At 37.3% G+C, this 17,381-nt stretch overlaps 2 protein-coding genes across 2 annotated transcripts; both read right to left on the bottom strand.

Moving 5' to 3' along the window:
• Positions 1 to 2,621: 2,621 nt before the first annotated feature.
• LOC115426014 (zinc-binding protein A33-like) lies at positions 2,622 to 4,237 on the bottom strand. The gene has a single exon (XM_030143936.1). It carries the CDS (start codon positions 4,224 to 4,226, stop codon positions 2,826 to 2,828), a length of 1,401 nt encoding a protein of 466 aa, XP_029999796.1. The 5' UTR covers positions 4,227 to 4,237; the 3' UTR covers positions 2,622 to 2,825.
• Positions 4,238 to 6,445: 2,208 nt separating this feature from the next.
• On the bottom strand, positions 6,446 to 16,007 carry LOC115425847 (calcium-binding mitochondrial carrier protein SCaMC-2-A-like). Its single transcript, XM_030143652.1, has 10 exons — positions 15,846 to 16,007; positions 13,578 to 13,704; positions 13,395 to 13,482; positions 13,199 to 13,310; positions 11,123 to 11,281; positions 9,664 to 9,816; positions 9,471 to 9,578; positions 9,219 to 9,386; positions 8,838 to 8,988; positions 6,446 to 7,779 (listed from the first exon to the last, which is right to left on the bottom strand). Exons 1-10 carry the CDS (start codon positions 16,005 to 16,007, stop codon positions 7,595 to 7,597), a joined length of 1,413 nt encoding a protein of 470 aa, XP_029999512.1. The 3' UTR covers positions 6,446 to 7,594.
• Between the last annotated feature and the right edge of the window lie 1,374 nt (positions 16,008 to 17,381).

The following is a 17,381-nucleotide window of genomic DNA, read 5'->3' as shown; positions in this document are numbered from 1 at the left end:
GATGTCCAGTCTTGAAATGTTGTCCAAAATGTCCTGGTGTATGGGCAGTCAAAAAAGAAATGTTCTAATGATTCAATTTCAAATTTACAAATAACTCAATTATTTTTCTCTATATTAAGTCTTTGTCTCATAAAATCATTGCATTTAGTGTTTTAAAATGAGTTTCTTTCGCTTTTGGGGGTATGGGTAGAGTCAGGTATTTGGTTCTAATCTTGATTATAATTTCTTTAGGAAAATCTTTTAATACATTTTTCCATTTCAGTGGTAAGGGAAAAAGATTACATGTAAACCACTCTGTGTTCTCTACCGCTCTGGACTATATTAAGGCTTATTTATGCTCGTTTTAAGTACTAGTTTTGTTTTTTTTTCGTCTGTTTCTAATGTTGTCATGCACATTGAAATGAGCGTTTCTTAATCAATCCACCAGAGGGCGCCGCTCTTTATTACTACACTGGCCGAATACCACGAAGAAGAGTAAAGTTTGTTTTTTTTTTAGGAGAAGAAGAAGAAAGTTTAATAATAATAACAAACATGGCGGCGACAGAGGCGGTTTTACTAATGTATAAACTAATAATTAACAGTGATCTGGAACAACCGATATATTCTACATCGCAACAAATCTCTATTTTATGAAGATTGGTATGAAAATAATATTTGATCAATACTACACCTTATGGATGATGAAGGAAATTTATTAGATTATGAACAATTCTGTACAAAATATAACTTTAATCCCTCTCTCTTAGACTTTATGCGTTTACGTAATGCTCTTCCCAAAGAATTTAATTTTCTATCCAAAAACTTCTTAGCCCATCAAAAAGTACAACCCCATCTTCCTATTCCGATGATTCATGGAATATCCATTTTAGATAAAAAAAAAAAAAATGTTGGAATTCCTTTATTAGAAAATGTTTTACTGATGAATTTTTCCCTGGTTTACAAAATAAAAATGACATTTTGTTCAAATTCGACAAAAGTACAATTTCAAAGCTAAGAACTATGTATTTATCCTTTCCTATAGCTCCAAAAGCCAAAGAAACACACTTCAAAATAATGAATGATATCTACCCATCAAAAGAGTTACTTAGACTTCGTTTCAATGTACAGGATAACAGTTGTACATTCTGCAATACCGATATTGAAACAACAGACCATGTATTTTTCTCTTGTCGTATGGTGCAAATGTTTTGGACAGAATTACAAAATTGGTTAAAGGAAATATTTCCATCATCTACGTATTATTTTACAAGAGATGACATAACATTTGGTGTTCTGGTAAATAACAAAAAAGAAGAACTCTGTATTAATGTGATTTTATGTATTGCTAAATTCTGTATTCACAAAAGCAAATGTCAAAAATGCCCACCCAACTTTTGTGTTTTCAAAAATCAACTCAAACTGAACATGAAATCCTTAAAATGTATGAAAAGACCCAAATCTGTAAAACTTGACTCTTATTTATGTGACATTCCCCTGGACTCAAATGAACAATGAACTAACCTCTCCTTGCAGACTGATTTTGTTTCTTTTTTCTTTTTTTCTCTCTCTCTCTCTTTCTTAAAATTTAATTGTTCCCATTTGTTGCCGATGCACATTCACAATGCCATGTTTGTTATAAGGCACTCTTGTACTGTTATTTTTGTATATTTTGCCAATAAAAAAAAAAGTATATACTAATGTTAATATTAAGTGTTTCCAAGCCTGAAGCTGTTTTTTACTGAAATAATATTTACTATGACATAGACTGGAAAAACACTTGGATCCTGTCAAAGAAATTTATTATTACTAATAAGGGACGAGAAGTTACTTTTAAATTGATTCATAGATGTTATCCAGTGAAGACCTATATGACTGAATATAAAAGAAATATTGATACTCTTTGTTCTTTTTGCAGCAACGCAGAGGAAACAATGTGTCATTTATTTTGGGACTGCACCTACACACATATATTTTGGATTGATTTAAGTAATTTTATAAACACAAAAATTGACTCTTTGTGTAAATTGAACTTTCAACGTATTTTATTTGGCCTATCACACATTGATAAAATAACTCCAGAAAAAAGATATATTATTGACCTTTTGATTATTTTTGCCAAATTTCACATTCATTGCTCCAAATTTGCATATCAGCGTCCAAACATCACTGTTTTCAAAGCCCTTTTGTCCAATTACGTAGACAATTTGAGAAACAGTATACATTCTAAAGCAAATAAAACAAAAAAAAAAAAAGTCAAATGTTAAATCTTATTCAATTTGTATAATCTCTATTTATTCCTCGAGCAATTTTTTTTATTTTTATTACATATTTTTATTTATTTTATTTTATTTATTTATTTATTTATCTTTCCTCATGTTTTTACTTACATGTATTTCTCTATATAATGTAAAAGATTTTGTGAATTATGGAACTTTCTACCCTTGTTGTTGTATACTATTATGTATATTTACTGTTCAATATTAATTGTTCAAATAAAAAAAAAAATCAAAATCACATGGAAAAAAAAAAAGTGGAGCATAAGCCATCACTTTCACATTAATAATCATTCTCTAGTTGTGTCTTACTGAAAAAAAAACCCTGCAGGTTAATGTTGGAACAAGATGAATAGAATAAGAAAAAGTTACTTTCATTTAATAATCGTGTGCATATAATGAACATATTAGAAACATCCTCTGTATTCACTGTTTGTTCCATTCTTCTCAGTTAAACATGTTTTATACATTTCAGATCTACATGCATTCATATGACTGTTTTTGGAAAAATGAAAACACAGTCTATTACATTTTCATTTTTCCTGAACAACAAAGAAATCTCTCTGACAGATTTTAATATCTGAATTTTGCATCAACCGCCTGTCCAATGCTGAAATAAGGGTAGAGTTTCTCAAGGAAACAGCCTATTTGAGTGTAGATGTGAGTCTTGTCTTCAGCGTTGTAGAAGGACACCTCCCCCCTGTCATAGTCCAGTTCAACTCTGATCCTCTGTGGACTCGTCTGCACTGTCACAGTCTGCTGAAGACCATTAATGTATTTTCCACTGTGATGCTTTAAACACCAGATTCCATCTTCTGGTGAAACAAATCTCTCTCCCTGCCTGTGAACGGACTCTTTCACCACACCTAAAGTCCATTCAGGATGGTCTCCCACCTCCACGTCCCAGCTGTGTTTCCCTGAGTTGAAGCCCTCAGAGCCATGAACATCAGCATAGTTAGTGAATCTCTCTGGATTATCAGGAAGATGCTGCTTTGTGTCTCCATATCTCACACTGGTCAGATCATCAGACAGATGGAGGCGTCCATGTGCAGTGTTTGGGTCCAGGATGACGGGGCTGAAGTGGACCTTGTCCCTCATCTTGTCCCAGACTCTGAAGGACAGGTTGCCCAGGTGTTTGTCCACATGGATCAGTGCTCCTGAGATCAGCTGTGGCTCTGACACTGAGCACTGGGCTCTGGCTCTGCTCTGAGTGTCTTTACAACTGATGAGGAATGGAGCGCTGGCTTTCTGCAGCTCTTCTTCAACAGCACAGATACTGTCTGACACAGAGGACATCTGCTCCTCAATCCTCTTCATCTCTCTGATCACACTCCTCCTCTTCTGCTCCTCTTCCTCCCTCAGAGCTGCCAGTCTGGACTCCTCTTCCTCTTTCAGGAACTGCTGGAGTTTGTTGAACTCTGCTCTGATCTGATTCTCTGTGAACAAAACCTGTTTCTTTGAGAGTTTCATTATTTCATTGTATGTTTTCTGTGTTTCCTCATATTTCTTCTTCTTTTCCTGTAGAGACTTTAAGTCAGATTTCAGCTCATCCTTCATTTCAGTAACTGCTTCTTCTACAGGAACCACAGTGTGATTGTCATGGACAGAAACATCACAGATAGAACACACAGCTCTGTTTTCATCTTTACAGAATAGTTTAGGTTCTTCTTGATGTTTGCTGCAGACCACCTCCACCTTCTTTTGTCCTATTTCTGTCTCAGATGATCCAACGTTCAGTCTCCCAGCAAATGAATCAGCCAGTTCCTTCAGACTGAAGTTCTCACGTGGGTCATCATTTGAAGATTTTCTTTTACAAATGGGACAGTTTTTGTTCTTAGTTTGTTCCCAGAATTCCTTCAGGCAGTTTGAACAGAAGCTGTGGTTACAGCTCAGAGACACAGGGTCTCTGAACATCTCTGAACACACATGACAACTCAGGAAATCAAACAGTTTAGTCTTCTTCTTCTCAGCCATTTTCTCTAATATGTGAATTATCCTTTAACACACAGACCAAACCTCTGTCTCTTTGGTTTTACAGTTCAATCCTCCTGGTCTGTGTTTTTACATCCAACACCCTGTGATGGCACCTCAGCTCCGTTAAGTAAAGTCAAAACTACTTTCTATTTCCCTTCTTCCTGGTAGTTGAATAGGTCTTACTTTTGTCCAATAGATGGTGCTATTTACTTTTATAAACTAGTGATCTGTTTGACCACTGCTCAGCTCAGAGAAAAGAACAGTTCACCCTGTTAAAGCAGCAGCGAGGTATGATGTGGGTTTAATATCAGCTGTGTTCAGGCGTGAATATTGTCAAAACAGCTACAGCAGTTACAATTACAACCACACTATTTGTACAATTTCCTAAAAAAAAAAACTTCTTACTCTTATTCTATATAATATGGTGTGTATGTATGTTTATTTATTTAGTTAGTTATTTTCGTTCTCTCTCTTTTTCTGTTTGTATTGACAATTTCTTTCCTGCTACTTTGTATTTTACTTGAATGGAATGACTCTAACACCCAATAATTGGAAGTGTTCATAATTCAGCCTCAATTTAGACCTTGGACTTTTTTTGTGTGTGTGTGTGCCAACGTCACAACCTAATGTCAAACGATCAAACCTTTTACATCAGTGAGGCTGAAATCCATGCATGTGAAGTTTTTGGAAACAGAGATTCAGAAAAAGAAAAGACAAAGGATCAGTTTTAAAGCAAAATATTGGAGCAGTTAAACTGTGAGAAAAGAGATAATGTTCATTAGAAACTGAAGTTATCTCCTAAACCAGTTACTCTTTATTAAATGTATTAAAGGGATCATAAGAGGGACATTTCTGCCATGTTTGTGTCGAGTGAATTAACTAATACAGCGCTTTCAGATAAATAGAAATATCACCTCAGTGTTTTTAATATAAGTCTGATGAATAACATTCAGCATGGACCTCTAAAGGTGGAAGTAAATGAGCAAGATGCCCAATTAGATTAGAAAAGTCCTGAAAGAGTCCAAATCTGCTTCCACTTCTCTTTTACAGAATCACATGACCTGCACACAACAAAAAACCCCAACAAAACCAACCTTTACTCATAGTGGAATTGTAGGTTATTTTTATTTATTTTCTTTGTATTTCTGATGGTGTTGCTTTTGTTTTGTCAAATTTCAGAGTCAGAGGTGAAAACAGTTCTAAAACCTTTAAAGAAGCTTAAAAATAAGGATTTGCAAATGATTTTTCTGCATCAGAATCAAGGGGAAAAAACACACCCTAGAGCCTAATTTGACTGTTTTTGTGAATAATTATCATGTGACTATCAGGATTTCTACACATTTTTACCAACAAAATTCCTGCAACTGTTTCAGATGTGGACTTTACTTAATATTAAGGTGTTTATTTTCACAGAATAATTAATTTCAAATTCTTTCAAAACTATTTAATCAGTCATTTCCTAAGGATTCTAATGCTATGAAGCTTAAATTTATGCACAAATGCATCATTTTTAGCACCAAACCCTTATCGTACTCCAAAGTCTGAGTACCTGATCTGGAAAATGAGATCTCAAAATTCCTGTTTTTTTTTTAATTGACTGTGGAAACTCTGGACAAAGTTTGTTAGTCGTTCAGTTCTGCTTAGTTTCTCACCAATAAATCAAAGGCATTAATTCTAATGTTTTGTGAATTTCAGAGTCAGAGGTGAAAAAAGTTCTAAAACCTTTAAAGAAGCTTAAAAATAAGGATTTGCAGATTATTTTTTGCATCAGAATGAAGGGGAAAAAACACACCCTTGAGCCTAATTTAACTGTTTTTGTGAAAAATTATCATGTGACTATCAGGATTTTTACCAACAAAATTCCTGCAGCTGTTTCAGATGTGGACTTAATTTAATATTAAGGCGTTTATTTTCACAGAATAATTAATTTCAAATACTTTCAAAACTATTTAATCAGTCATTTCCTAAGGATTCTAATGCTATGAAGCTTAAATTTATGCACAAATGCATCATTTTTAGCACCAAACCCTTATCGTACTTCAAAGTCTGAGTACCTGATCTGGAAAATGAGTTCTCAAAATTCCTTTTTTTTTTTTTATAAATTGACTGGAAACTCTGGATTAAGTTTGTTAGTTGTTTAGTTTTGCTTAGTGTCTCACCAATAAATCAAGCCATTAATTCTACCATTTCACTATAAAATGAAGACAGACACCTCAGTATTACAGGAAAATTTGCATTTATTTGCATCAAAATAATGGTCCTTTAAAATACTAAAACATTAACAAAAAATTGAATCTTAATACCTGGATTAATGACATTCAGACGCCCTTCCAGTGCTGATTAAAGTGCATTATGTCGCTCATGTTTTGCCCTTATTCCAAGTATAAACGTGTAAAGCCTGAAGATGCAAAAAAAAAAAAAAAAGTCCTATCTGTGTGAATTAAACAATACCTTGCCTTTAAACCTGAGGTGAACATTAAGCCATTCTTCCTGTTAAAGGGCACCTATTCACATTAGTTTATAACAGAAGATCTGACACCAACAAAACAGACACAGCAACAAGTATTTCATCCACAGCGACTCCAAAGCCCTACATTTAGTGTTTCACTGTCAGTTGAATACAATCGCACTTAAGTTAAAAAGCCCTTTAACGCTCCCAGACAGTGCAGCCTCCTTTTCGAGTCACTAAAAACAATAAATATATGGATGGGAATAAATAGTCGTAGAGAAAATCCTCATCATCCATCATTGCATTCATTCAGGACAGGGGTGGAGACTTCAGACTCACTCGTGTGCAAAAATCCTCCCCATTAGGAACACATCTAGTCCTACAGCCAGAAGCCGTATATATTATTAATGCTGTATCTGTGCAAATATACCCTGATATGATGCAGTCTCTCTTTTTTTTTTGCATTACAGGGGCGTTGGTGCATCATAAACTGAGTGATCAGAGCTTACAATGTCTCGATGTGAAAAAAAAAAAAAAAAACAAGACATTTGCTCAGGCACCTTAACACAAAAAGACAAAAACAGTATACATTTGGTCCTTGATTTACATTGGCTGACATTCCACGTGTTTCTGTTAGCTTTACAACAAAAATAGCAGCAGTTTTTCTGACAACCTGAGCTCACAGAGTCCATAACCTAACCTCCACCTTGGCCTTTGCCAAAGCTCTCTTCTTTCGTCAGCTGACATTCACAGAATGAGATGGCTCCACGAACCCTCAGGGGCCACAAGGTCCCTGGGATTCCCTAGCACGAGCCCTGGGAGGAGGAGGAGGAGGAAGGGGGGGCGGGGTGGAGGTGTTGGGATGTTTGAGTGGGAGGACGAGGAGGACGGGGAGGGGGGGGGCGCCACGTGCTGTACTTCAGCGCGACGTCACCCCCAGCTGTGTCTTCAGGTGCTCGTACACGACGTAGCTGATGCTGACGGCGGGGATGACTTTGAGGAAGTTGGGGGCCAGGCCTCTGTAGAGCCCCGTGGGCCCCTCTGTCTGCAGGATCTGCCTGAACAGACCGGTCATCGACACCTGCTGGCTGCCCTCCGACACGGCTGCAAGGATGAACACAAGATGCAGTCAGTCATTGGACTACAACGGGCTGTTCCAAATACACAGCAGCTCAGATCAAATAAACCAAAACACAGAAAATAACTTGCTTTTTAATAACAATAATAATAATAATAATAACCTCCTAAGACCCAGCTATGGGTTTTCTGTCCATATTTGTGGACAAGAGTTTCACAACTTTATAAAAAAAAAAAGAAGAAAACTGTCCACCACAAAGGACATTCCATAAAAATTTTAAAAACTGCACCTGAAAAAAACTGTTGCATCATGATGTTTCCAATACAGGCACTTATTTAATAAAAAACAAAAAAAGCTTGTACTTTGCTGACATTTCCTGGGTCTTAGAGGATAATAATGCCTCCGTCCGATATTAAAACCTCAATCATAAACATAGTCCAGATTGTTTTTATTTTTTAAACACATAATTATTCTGTATAGTGTGTTTCAGATGTTCTATTTTTTCTGTGTGCCATACTACTGCTGCTACTGTACTGCAATTTCCCAGTTTGGAATCAATAAAGTCTAACTATCTACTTATCTAATCAGTGGTATGTGATAGACTTTGTAACTGAACTTAAGTCTTAATGAGTCACATTTGTATTAGTTTTTCTATTTCCTGCAGCTTCATTCTTCTACGTCTTAGATTCTTCTCTAGTTGTCCTTGTTTTTAATTTTACCTTCAATACATCTTTATGTTGTACATATTTACTATCTGTAGTATAGAGTTAGCTCTTTGTATATTTAATATTTTATCTTTGTAGTTTTTGTATATTCCCAATTCTTTTCAGTATTGTGTGTGATATTTTTATACGGTCTTTTTGCTGCTAAACAGATTTTCATTGTTCCTGTAACAGTGACAATAAAGATCTATTCTAATGCTGAAGGTTTGTGATAAACTGAAGGATAAAGTTTCACTGAAGTGATGAGGTGTGGTTTGTGCCATCATTTCTCAGTCACTGATATTTCCTATCAAAATAATAACCCCCATTTCCTCTAGTATGACTGAACCCTTGTACAATTGTGTTGGGACTCGAGGCCTCACCTTGCGCTTGCATGCGGGTTCGGACCAGAGCCAGGGGGTAGCTGGCGAGTTGACCGCAAGTGCTGGAGACGGCGCCGCAGGCCAGAAGGACGAAGACGCCAGGGTCGCTGCTGTTGGTACCGTACTGCTGCAGGTAGCTGTTCTTTAAAGTCTGAGTAGAAAAGAAGTGAAATGTAAGACATCCTGTAAAAGAACCTATTCAGCTACATGCCATTTTACAAAACTGCTAAAAACTTTCACACAAAAACAGTTCTAACTTATTACTTTTTTGCAGCAAATAAAGTTATTGCATCTACTAAAGAGTCTTCAAGCACTTCATGTTTTTTTTTTTTTTTAAGAATCTCAACTACAGTTTCCAGGTAAAACATGAGGCGGACTCACCTCATACACAGCCAGGTCGATGCCTGCGTAGGGGATGATGCCCAGCATGTTGGGGACGTAGCCTTTGTAAAACGCTCCGAGTCCTTCTCTCCTGAAAATCTGCTTCGCACAGTCCGCAATTCCAGAGTACTGGCCCGTTTTCCTCAGAGCCAGACGAGTTTTCAGCACCTGACGACACATCGAGTAGAATTAAAACGATTGTAAAAGGACGGACTGGAACTGAAACGTGGGCCAGACTTTAGCGATGCTCACCTCCATGGGGTAGATGGAGCTCTGGGCGATGACTCCAGCCAGAGACCCGGCGACAAACCGCTCCAAGATGCTCAGGGTCTCCTTATCACTGCCGATTAAGCGTTTAATCTACAGTGTAAGAGACACAACGTTGGTAAATAAAAGGACGGTGTAACACGTTTGCGCCTCAGTGCTCGCTTTTCACTCATCTCACCTGCTCGTATGCCATGAATTTAAGGGCCGACTCGGGGGCGATTTTGATGACGTTGACTCCGTTGCCTCTCCACAACGACCTCATTCCGCCTTCTTTAATCATCTGCGTCAGCCCACTCATGATGCACATGTTGTTGGTTCTGGATCCATAAACCTGAGAACAAACAGGACATAGATATTAAACTCTGAAACAGACAGGAAATAATTCATGAAGTCCCACAGTTTTTTTTCTTCAGTGAACTTGTGTGCCCACTCCCCCAACTGTTGCAAAGTGAATTCTTGCACGTAGACTAAGACTCTTGAACCCCAGAACTAGGTCGTATCAAGGTCTGTTTGATGAACTGTTTGGAAAATAACAAAAGAGCTAATCAAAATCCAATAGGGGCAAAGTTAAATAGATCATGTCAAAAGTTGGCAGTTGACGCAGCTACGGGGTCATTGACACAGATTGTGAATGGGCGCTGACGGTAGATTAAGCTCGAGATTACGCAGCCGCGGGTGTGACGAGCGTTCATGAGCTGCCATTGGTTGAAGACGTGGCTTGGCTTAAATAATCGACCCCTGGACTGCGTTCTGACACACACCACACCTAAACATTAACTCGTTTATGACCCTGTTGAGAAATTTCATTGTTGAGCCACTGTCGGCTGCTGTTATGAAAGGAGCTCCCTCTCAAAGTACAAAGTTATGCGCTTATCGTTGATCATTTAGTCATATATTAATCGCTGCTTGATTAAAACGCTTCAGCCCAGTTTGACTCAATGGAAACGTACTGTACATCCTACAGTCACGTGGAAGGTGAAGAGGTCAACATATGAGGAAACCTTACAAGTCCTGTGGTCTTCGTGTCCAGTTACAAGTATGTGAAAAATGATGTGATAATAAAATGTTAACCATGCTGTCATGGGGTTTTGTCATTAAAGCTTTGGTCTTTCTTTTAGATGTCGGGTGATTCCTGATCATCCTCATGTTGTACATTTATGGCATCGAAAACCTGCAGGTTGTTGGCCTCAGAACAATTGCCTACGTCATATTTTTGTCAAAATTGTGAAAATGATTGAGCAGTGTTGGGAGAGTAAAGTTATGCAGATATCACAATTTGGCCAAAAAATATGAGTTAACCTCCTTATAATTGCCTAACAATGTGGTTTTGTCTGTAAGAGTTTTCACCTTTCAGTCTTCTATCATTGTAAACCCCAAATACTTTCCATTTTCAAGGTAATGGGACGTTCAGTTTGAGCTTGAAATGCACATCCACATATTTGTCTTTGCAACTGAACAGAGCATTTATTTTCATACTTTCTGCTCTCCGCTTGACTAAGTCCCCGTTACACTTTGTCCTACTCTGTTCTGACCGAGATAAGAATTTCCACCTCTTCCTTCACACACACTGCTCAGTTCCCACGGCACATTTTTCCACATATCCCCATTAGATCCCAGTTTTTTTTCTCTCCTCTTACCTGCATCATGACTTTGAGTCGGTCCAGAGGTGCCGTGCAGGTTCTGGAAACGGCTCCAGCTCCTCCACCGGCGACCAGATGCCTCCACCACATTCCTGTCAGCTTCTCCTCTGTGGTGAACTCATCGGGCACCATAAGGTTCTCACCCACATCGAAGATCTAAACAAGTAGAGAGTAGAGCCATTAGATATAAAGAAGAAAACCCTTACTGGAGGACAGAAGATAGTTTAGTGGGTTGGTTTTATTTTTATTTCTTCTTGTATTTTGAAATTGGTGAATTTTACAAGTGCATTTATTTGAACTACTGACTAGTTTCAGGGTTGATTTAGGTTTTTATTTGCAGAAGTCGAAAATAAGGTTGGATTTCCCAGCAAGACTTCTTAAAGATGAAGAGGAAGTGTATTCTAACCACACGAGGCATCTGCGAGCACCCAGCAAATATAAAACAGGAAATAAACTGTAACCATAAAGAGACCAAATGCTAGAGCAGTTCAATCACAAAGGTTTGTCAATTATTCCAACATAAAGAGGGCAGATTCTGGATTTAGAGCTAATCATCTAGAGGTAAAAAGGATAAAACTTTGGGAAAAAAAAAAAAGTTCTTCCACAGGGGTGTCAAACATGTGAGTGTCAGTTGCTGTGTTTCATAGGCTCAAACATCTAGTTGGTGTGAAAACTTGTCTCAACAGGAGCCTGTGGGGCAGTAAAAGTTAAACCAAGTCATCATTGAGCAATGGCAGTGCCGTGGGGGGTTGAGATTTATCATAAAGCCGCTGTACTACTTTGTAAACTGAGCCGTGAACTTATCAAATGAGGCTCTGAGCAAAGGTCGGAGAACACAGGAGTCTCATTTGGAAATGATCTGGGTCAGGAGAGGCAAACTGACAAGTGGACCTGAACCTGCAGCGGTGGATTATGACATAAATACTCTGAGAAAAAAAAAAAACACAGTACATTTCTTGTATCTTATAAGTCATTTAAGTTCACCTTCCATTTTGTGTGATCATCTTTACGTAACTTTACTGCACTGATATTTAACCAATTTATCACTTTGTCCTCATTGGGAGATGTAAAGATTCCACCGCTCATTTCCAGCTGGTCTTGGGCCTCCTGGAGGGGAGCGCCGACTCTATTTCAGGACCTGGAACACCCCGTGGGCCCCTCATGCCAAGCCAAGACTGCACAACCCATTAGATGGCATGGCTTTTTTAAATAACCTGTGCTTGAACACCTGAGCTCACCGACCTGTGGGAGCTGCTCTCAATGGGCCCTTTTACGTAACAGCGAGACAAAATTCCCAATCCTTCAGACATAATCCCCTCTGGAAGGGGATAAATGAATCTAATAGCGCTTAATTGATGACGCACGACTTATGCTGGGGAACCTTTTTAGGGAATGTTCTTTTTAATTGACCTGCTTTTTCCACTTGGAGTGATACAGTTACTGAAACACAGACAGTGTTATTGGATTAAAGACTTAGGACAACAGGGCACAGTTCTCATTAGAACAGAGGAATTTTCTGGAACAGTGGACAATTACAGCCTAATTTTTTTTTCCCCAAGAAGAGTTAAACCACACATCACAACTCTTTAGACTAGTATAGTCCGACAGTTTATCTTGAGGTGCAACCAATGATTATTTTCACTGTCAGTTTATCAGCCAATTGATTATTTGGTCGATAGCGTTTCTCAAAGTATCACTTTAATGATTTAGAAGAGGACAAACATGAACATGAGGATCTCAACGTGTTCCAGATTATATTTATTTTTAATACTTTATCTAAAGTTATCCATTAAACAATCTTTGAAAGGTTATAAATCTGTTAACACTTCCTTTTGTTCCGTTGCGTGATTTGAGAAATTCACTAGTCAAGTTCTCTGGTTTGAAAAAGTCCAAGAATTAAAAGCTAATTAGTACTATTTAAAATAGCAGGGAACTTGTCGGTTTTGTGCAAAAATATATTTAGACACCTTCCTGATGTCTGACTACTGTTATGATAAAAAACTTTTATAGCCTATCTTTGTGAAACCGCCTGTAAGATTTACTTCCTTGTCAGGAAACAAAGTGTGAACTAACCGTGGAGTGTTTCCAGTAGAGGATGATCTCAGGGATGTTGTCAGTCTTCTCCACCATGGCGTACTTGCTCCAGTCTTTGCTGCTGATTGTAATCATACCGTTCTTATCCATGCTGCAAAAGACAAAGAAAGCAAAATTAAGATGTTGCAGTCCTACATCAGTCACTCCTGAGAGAGAAAACAGGAGAACTGGGTACCTTTTAAGGACTTCCTTTGCCTGCTGAAGGGAAATATGCACGCCGAGGTCCCGAAGAGACTGCATGAATTCCTTGGGATCAACTTGACCTTAAAGAAACCAAGAAATTCAGAGTAAAACCACTGACAGAAAATGAAACCCACCCTACTAAAACCTCAGCTCAGCTACTGTAGCTTATTCTTACCTGCATTCTTCCTGTCCAGACTCTTCACCACCAGCTTCAGGTCTTTCTCATAATCTTGCAAATAATGAACAAACTCCTCAAAGTCCAGCTGCCCATCTGACTTGCTTTCTTCCCTTTTTGAACCTTTCTGCAAGAAAAGAAATAAACTTAAAGGTTAATTGCAGGTCGGATCAGAGAGGTCGGTTGGGTTTAGTTACGTTATAAAAAAGGTTTATTTAGATGTATTAAATGTTAAAAACATGTGTATAAGCCAAGTTAAATGAGTATCAGAAACACAAGCTACAGCCCTCTTTGACATTTCAGATTTACGTGCCCTGTGACCCAGCAGGACAGTATGATGACCCATTTGCCAAGCCGTGGTCCTCTTGGTGTTCTTGAATGACCGCGATGACGCCAACATATCCTATATCTCTGACCGCGACTACAGGCCAATGTGCCGACTGTTTTAATCCAGTCTAAGCCCCAACCTCCTGAGCTAAAACGAGACGAGGACATTGGCAGTCCTGGACAGATACCTGATCCACTGCCCATAGCTCAGGCATATGACTGTCGGAGTAATACATCCTCAGGACATTCCTGCTCTGTACACGACTGAAAAAGATACCCTGCAGGATACTTAATGGGGAAAACTGTGTCAAATACTGTACATTAGAGTCTTTTTATCCCCTAGAGACAGCTTGGATCATGGTGTGCATGTGCTGCCTTTCCCCAAAAAGTCATCAAACTGTGTTGATTGACTGTAACAACTGCTGTGAAGACAAATGGTGCAGGGACTGTTAGAGCCACACAAGTAAATTATGCTTACAGATCACATCTGCATTGTTGTGAGCTCCAGGACACAAAGGTGACAGAGGACCCAGGAGCCAACCCAGTGGACATGACCAAAAAAGGCACAATTTTCCATTTTCCAAGCGGCACTAGTTAAATAAAGTGGCTACAAAAGTCATTTGCAGAGATTGTGGTATTAAAAAGATGTGCAAAAATGTTAAACATTGTTGAGGTAATGTGCATTTACATGTGCAGAGACCTAAGCAGAAACAATCTTGCATTTTACAGCTAAATTAAAATAAATTATGGCAATATTCCCATTTATTCCTTTTATTTAAGGCAAAAGGTTTATGAGACATAACAGGAAATGTCCAAATATCAAAAGTCACCAGATATGGAAAATCCAAAATAAAAGCATTTAAATGAACAGTTTAAAGAAAAGAAAACATGACTTATATGTGCATAGTACAAGCACTACAATGCCTAGACACACTATCTTGCAAAATTAAAGACAATGGTGACTTAACCCTTTCATGCACAGTGGTCACTACAGTGGACAGTTATTCTACAGCTGTTCTCTGGTATATTCATGGGTTTTGTTGTTTTAGTTCCATATCAACCAACACAGTGGACACTTATGCGCATGCATTACAATTCATACCATTACTCTTCCTGTTCTTGCTAAACCTGATCTGCAGTAAAACATTTGAGTGTAAATCAATTGCTAATTGTTATTAGACAGTAATTTAAATTTCTTTTAAAACAAAAAGTTGTTTTTTTTGGTTGCATATTATCCGAGTGAGTAATAACTAGTATTTTAGTATGTTAAAATGTGAGGAAACATCAGATTCACAGCATAAAAAATGATTTTATTGCATAGTTTTCACACAGTATGTCAGTAAATGTTTCTTTGCTTCAAAAATGAAATGTATAGTCCATGAAAAATTGGTTCATAAAAAAATTTCAATCACATTGTTTTTTTCATGCCTAAAGAGGAATATAAAGATTCAGGGAAAAAAAAAATCTTGATTTAATCATAATTCATGGATGAAAGGGTTAATATGGGCTTCACCACTGCTCAGATTCACTGGCGCCTTAAATTCCTTTTTAGGGTGGATTTTCTCCGTTGAATGAATGAGACTGCCTTTAAACCGGTACATTATAAAACTCACTTTATAGAAGAGGAGTAAGAATTTTTATTCTCTAGCTGTAAGTAACGTATACTTAGCAACAACTTGTGTCTGATAACGACTTCTAAACTACGTAAATAGACAAAGTTATAATCGCGTGCTAACTTTTGCGGCAGGCGGTCAGCCGTGCGGCCTAGTCGTAAGGCTTTTCACGAGCCGGTGTAAATCCTTCCGGCGCCGGAAAGAAAAGCTTTAGTGTCGGTTAAAGTAATTGGATTTTAAAAAGTAGGTAACTGTAACTACACGGCAGAGTGGGATTTGACACACAAAGTAGCTTGACATTGAATTCAGGTGACTTTTTTTTGTTTACCTCTCGCCATCGTTGATAAGAAGAGAACTCCTGGGACGGAAGGAAGACACTCAGCTGGGTAAAGAGAGACTTCAGCTCCGACGGCAGTCCGTTAGACTCAAAATACTCCACTTCGACTGGATCTGAGTTGGACACGGGGACGTAAAGGCACAGACCGAGCATGTTTAGCTCCTTAAAAAAATACTACAATAAATAAATAAATAGAACACCTAGGCGCGGTGTCTTCCCCTCGCGGGATAATACTGAAATGCCGGTATCGAAACGCCGGCTTCTAAAGAATGTTACAAAGCCACGCCCATTCCCGTAAAAGCACTACGTCGTAGGCCACTCTGCCGGCAGCGGCTACGTCATTTTACTACTGACCAATAGAAAAGGCTGCCCATTGATGGGCTCGACTGGGACACGCCTACTTATTGCCGGCGAACGGTTAGCCAATCGTTATCTTTGTCTGATCTGTCCAATCACATGCGGTCTTTCATTCAAATTGTAGCCGAGGCGCTGAACTCACATGGTGGGTGTTTAGAGGTACACGTGCCTCAGGAAAAATAAAATAATAAAACATATGAACAGATGAAAGATGAATATCATTACATTAGTACATCAAAAAAACAATAAAAAGTAAAAAAATAAAATAAAAAAAAATAGATAGATAGATAGATAGATAGATAGATAGATAGATAGATAGATAGATAGATAGATAGATAGATAGATAGATGATAAAAAAAATCAAATTTATTAAACTTAATAATGAATTGACAAATAAAAACATGCAAAAAATAAATGAATAAATAAAATAAAAATAAATAAAAAATATAAACCCCAATTAAATAAACACATTAAGGGCCAATGTACAAACTGAAACTTAAATGTCATGACAACAACTATAGAAAATAATAATAATAATAATAATAATAATAATAATAATAATAATAATAATAATAATAATAATAACAATAATAACAATAATAATAATGAAGTTAAAGAATTAGAAAAAAATACAAATAGCATAGAAATAAAATCAAATATTTAGAGATAAAATAAGAAATAAATGTAGAGAACTACTATCATTATCATTAATAATAATAATAATAATAATAATAATAATAGTAATAATAATACAGAAGTTAAAGAAGAATTAGAAAACAAAATACAAATAGCATAGAAATAAAATCAAATATTTAGAGATAAAATAAGAAATAAATGTAGAGACCAAACAATTATTATTATTATTATTATTATTATGTTGTTGTTGAGTTTGTTGTTGTTGTTGTTGCTGTGCAGAAAATGGGAATAGAATGCATGCAGACAGTCGTATCACTTTAATGTGACTTATGAGAAGCAAACCTTAAAAGTTATGCTTCGAAAATATCTTGAATGAATGAATAATGTGGAACAGACACCTACACAATAAAAGTTAAAGACAGCAGTATTTGAATTGAGGCAGCATTGGTTTAATCACCTCATGTGATCCAGAATATTGATTTCCAGTTTGTTTTCAGCCACTTGTTTGACTTGTTTTGGAGACAACAGCATTTA

Source organism: Sphaeramia orbicularis, chromosome 9, assembly GCF_902148855.1.
Source record: "Sphaeramia orbicularis chromosome 9, fSphaOr1.1, whole genome shotgun sequence".
Lineage (NCBI taxonomy): Eukaryota > Metazoa > Chordata > Actinopteri > Kurtiformes > Apogonidae > Sphaeramia > Sphaeramia orbicularis.
The sequence above is the reverse complement of the archived record's forward strand: the minus strand, read 5'-3'. Positions and strand labels throughout refer to the sequence as shown.

What these genes read in the sequence shown, in the direction of transcription:
- LOC115426014 (XM_030143936.1), bottom strand. Translation starts at nt 4,226, where the DNA reads ATGGCTGAGAAGAAGAAGACTAAACTGTTTGATTTCCTGAGTTGTCAT.
- LOC115425847 (XM_030143652.1), bottom strand. Translation starts at nt 16,007, where the DNA reads ATGCTCGGTCTGTGCCTTTACGTCCCCGTGTCCAACTCAGATCCAGTC. An exon ending in TCTGGACAGGAAGAATGCAG is followed by an intron (nt 13,483 to 13,577) that starts GTAAGAATAAGC and finishes GGTTTCTTTAAG; the next exon opens with GTCAAGTTGATCCCAAGGAA. An exon ending in GACTCAAAGTCATGATGCAG is followed by an intron (nt 9,817 to 11,122) that starts GTAAGAGGAGAG and finishes GTTTGTTCTCAG; the next exon opens with GTTTATGGATCCAGAACCAA.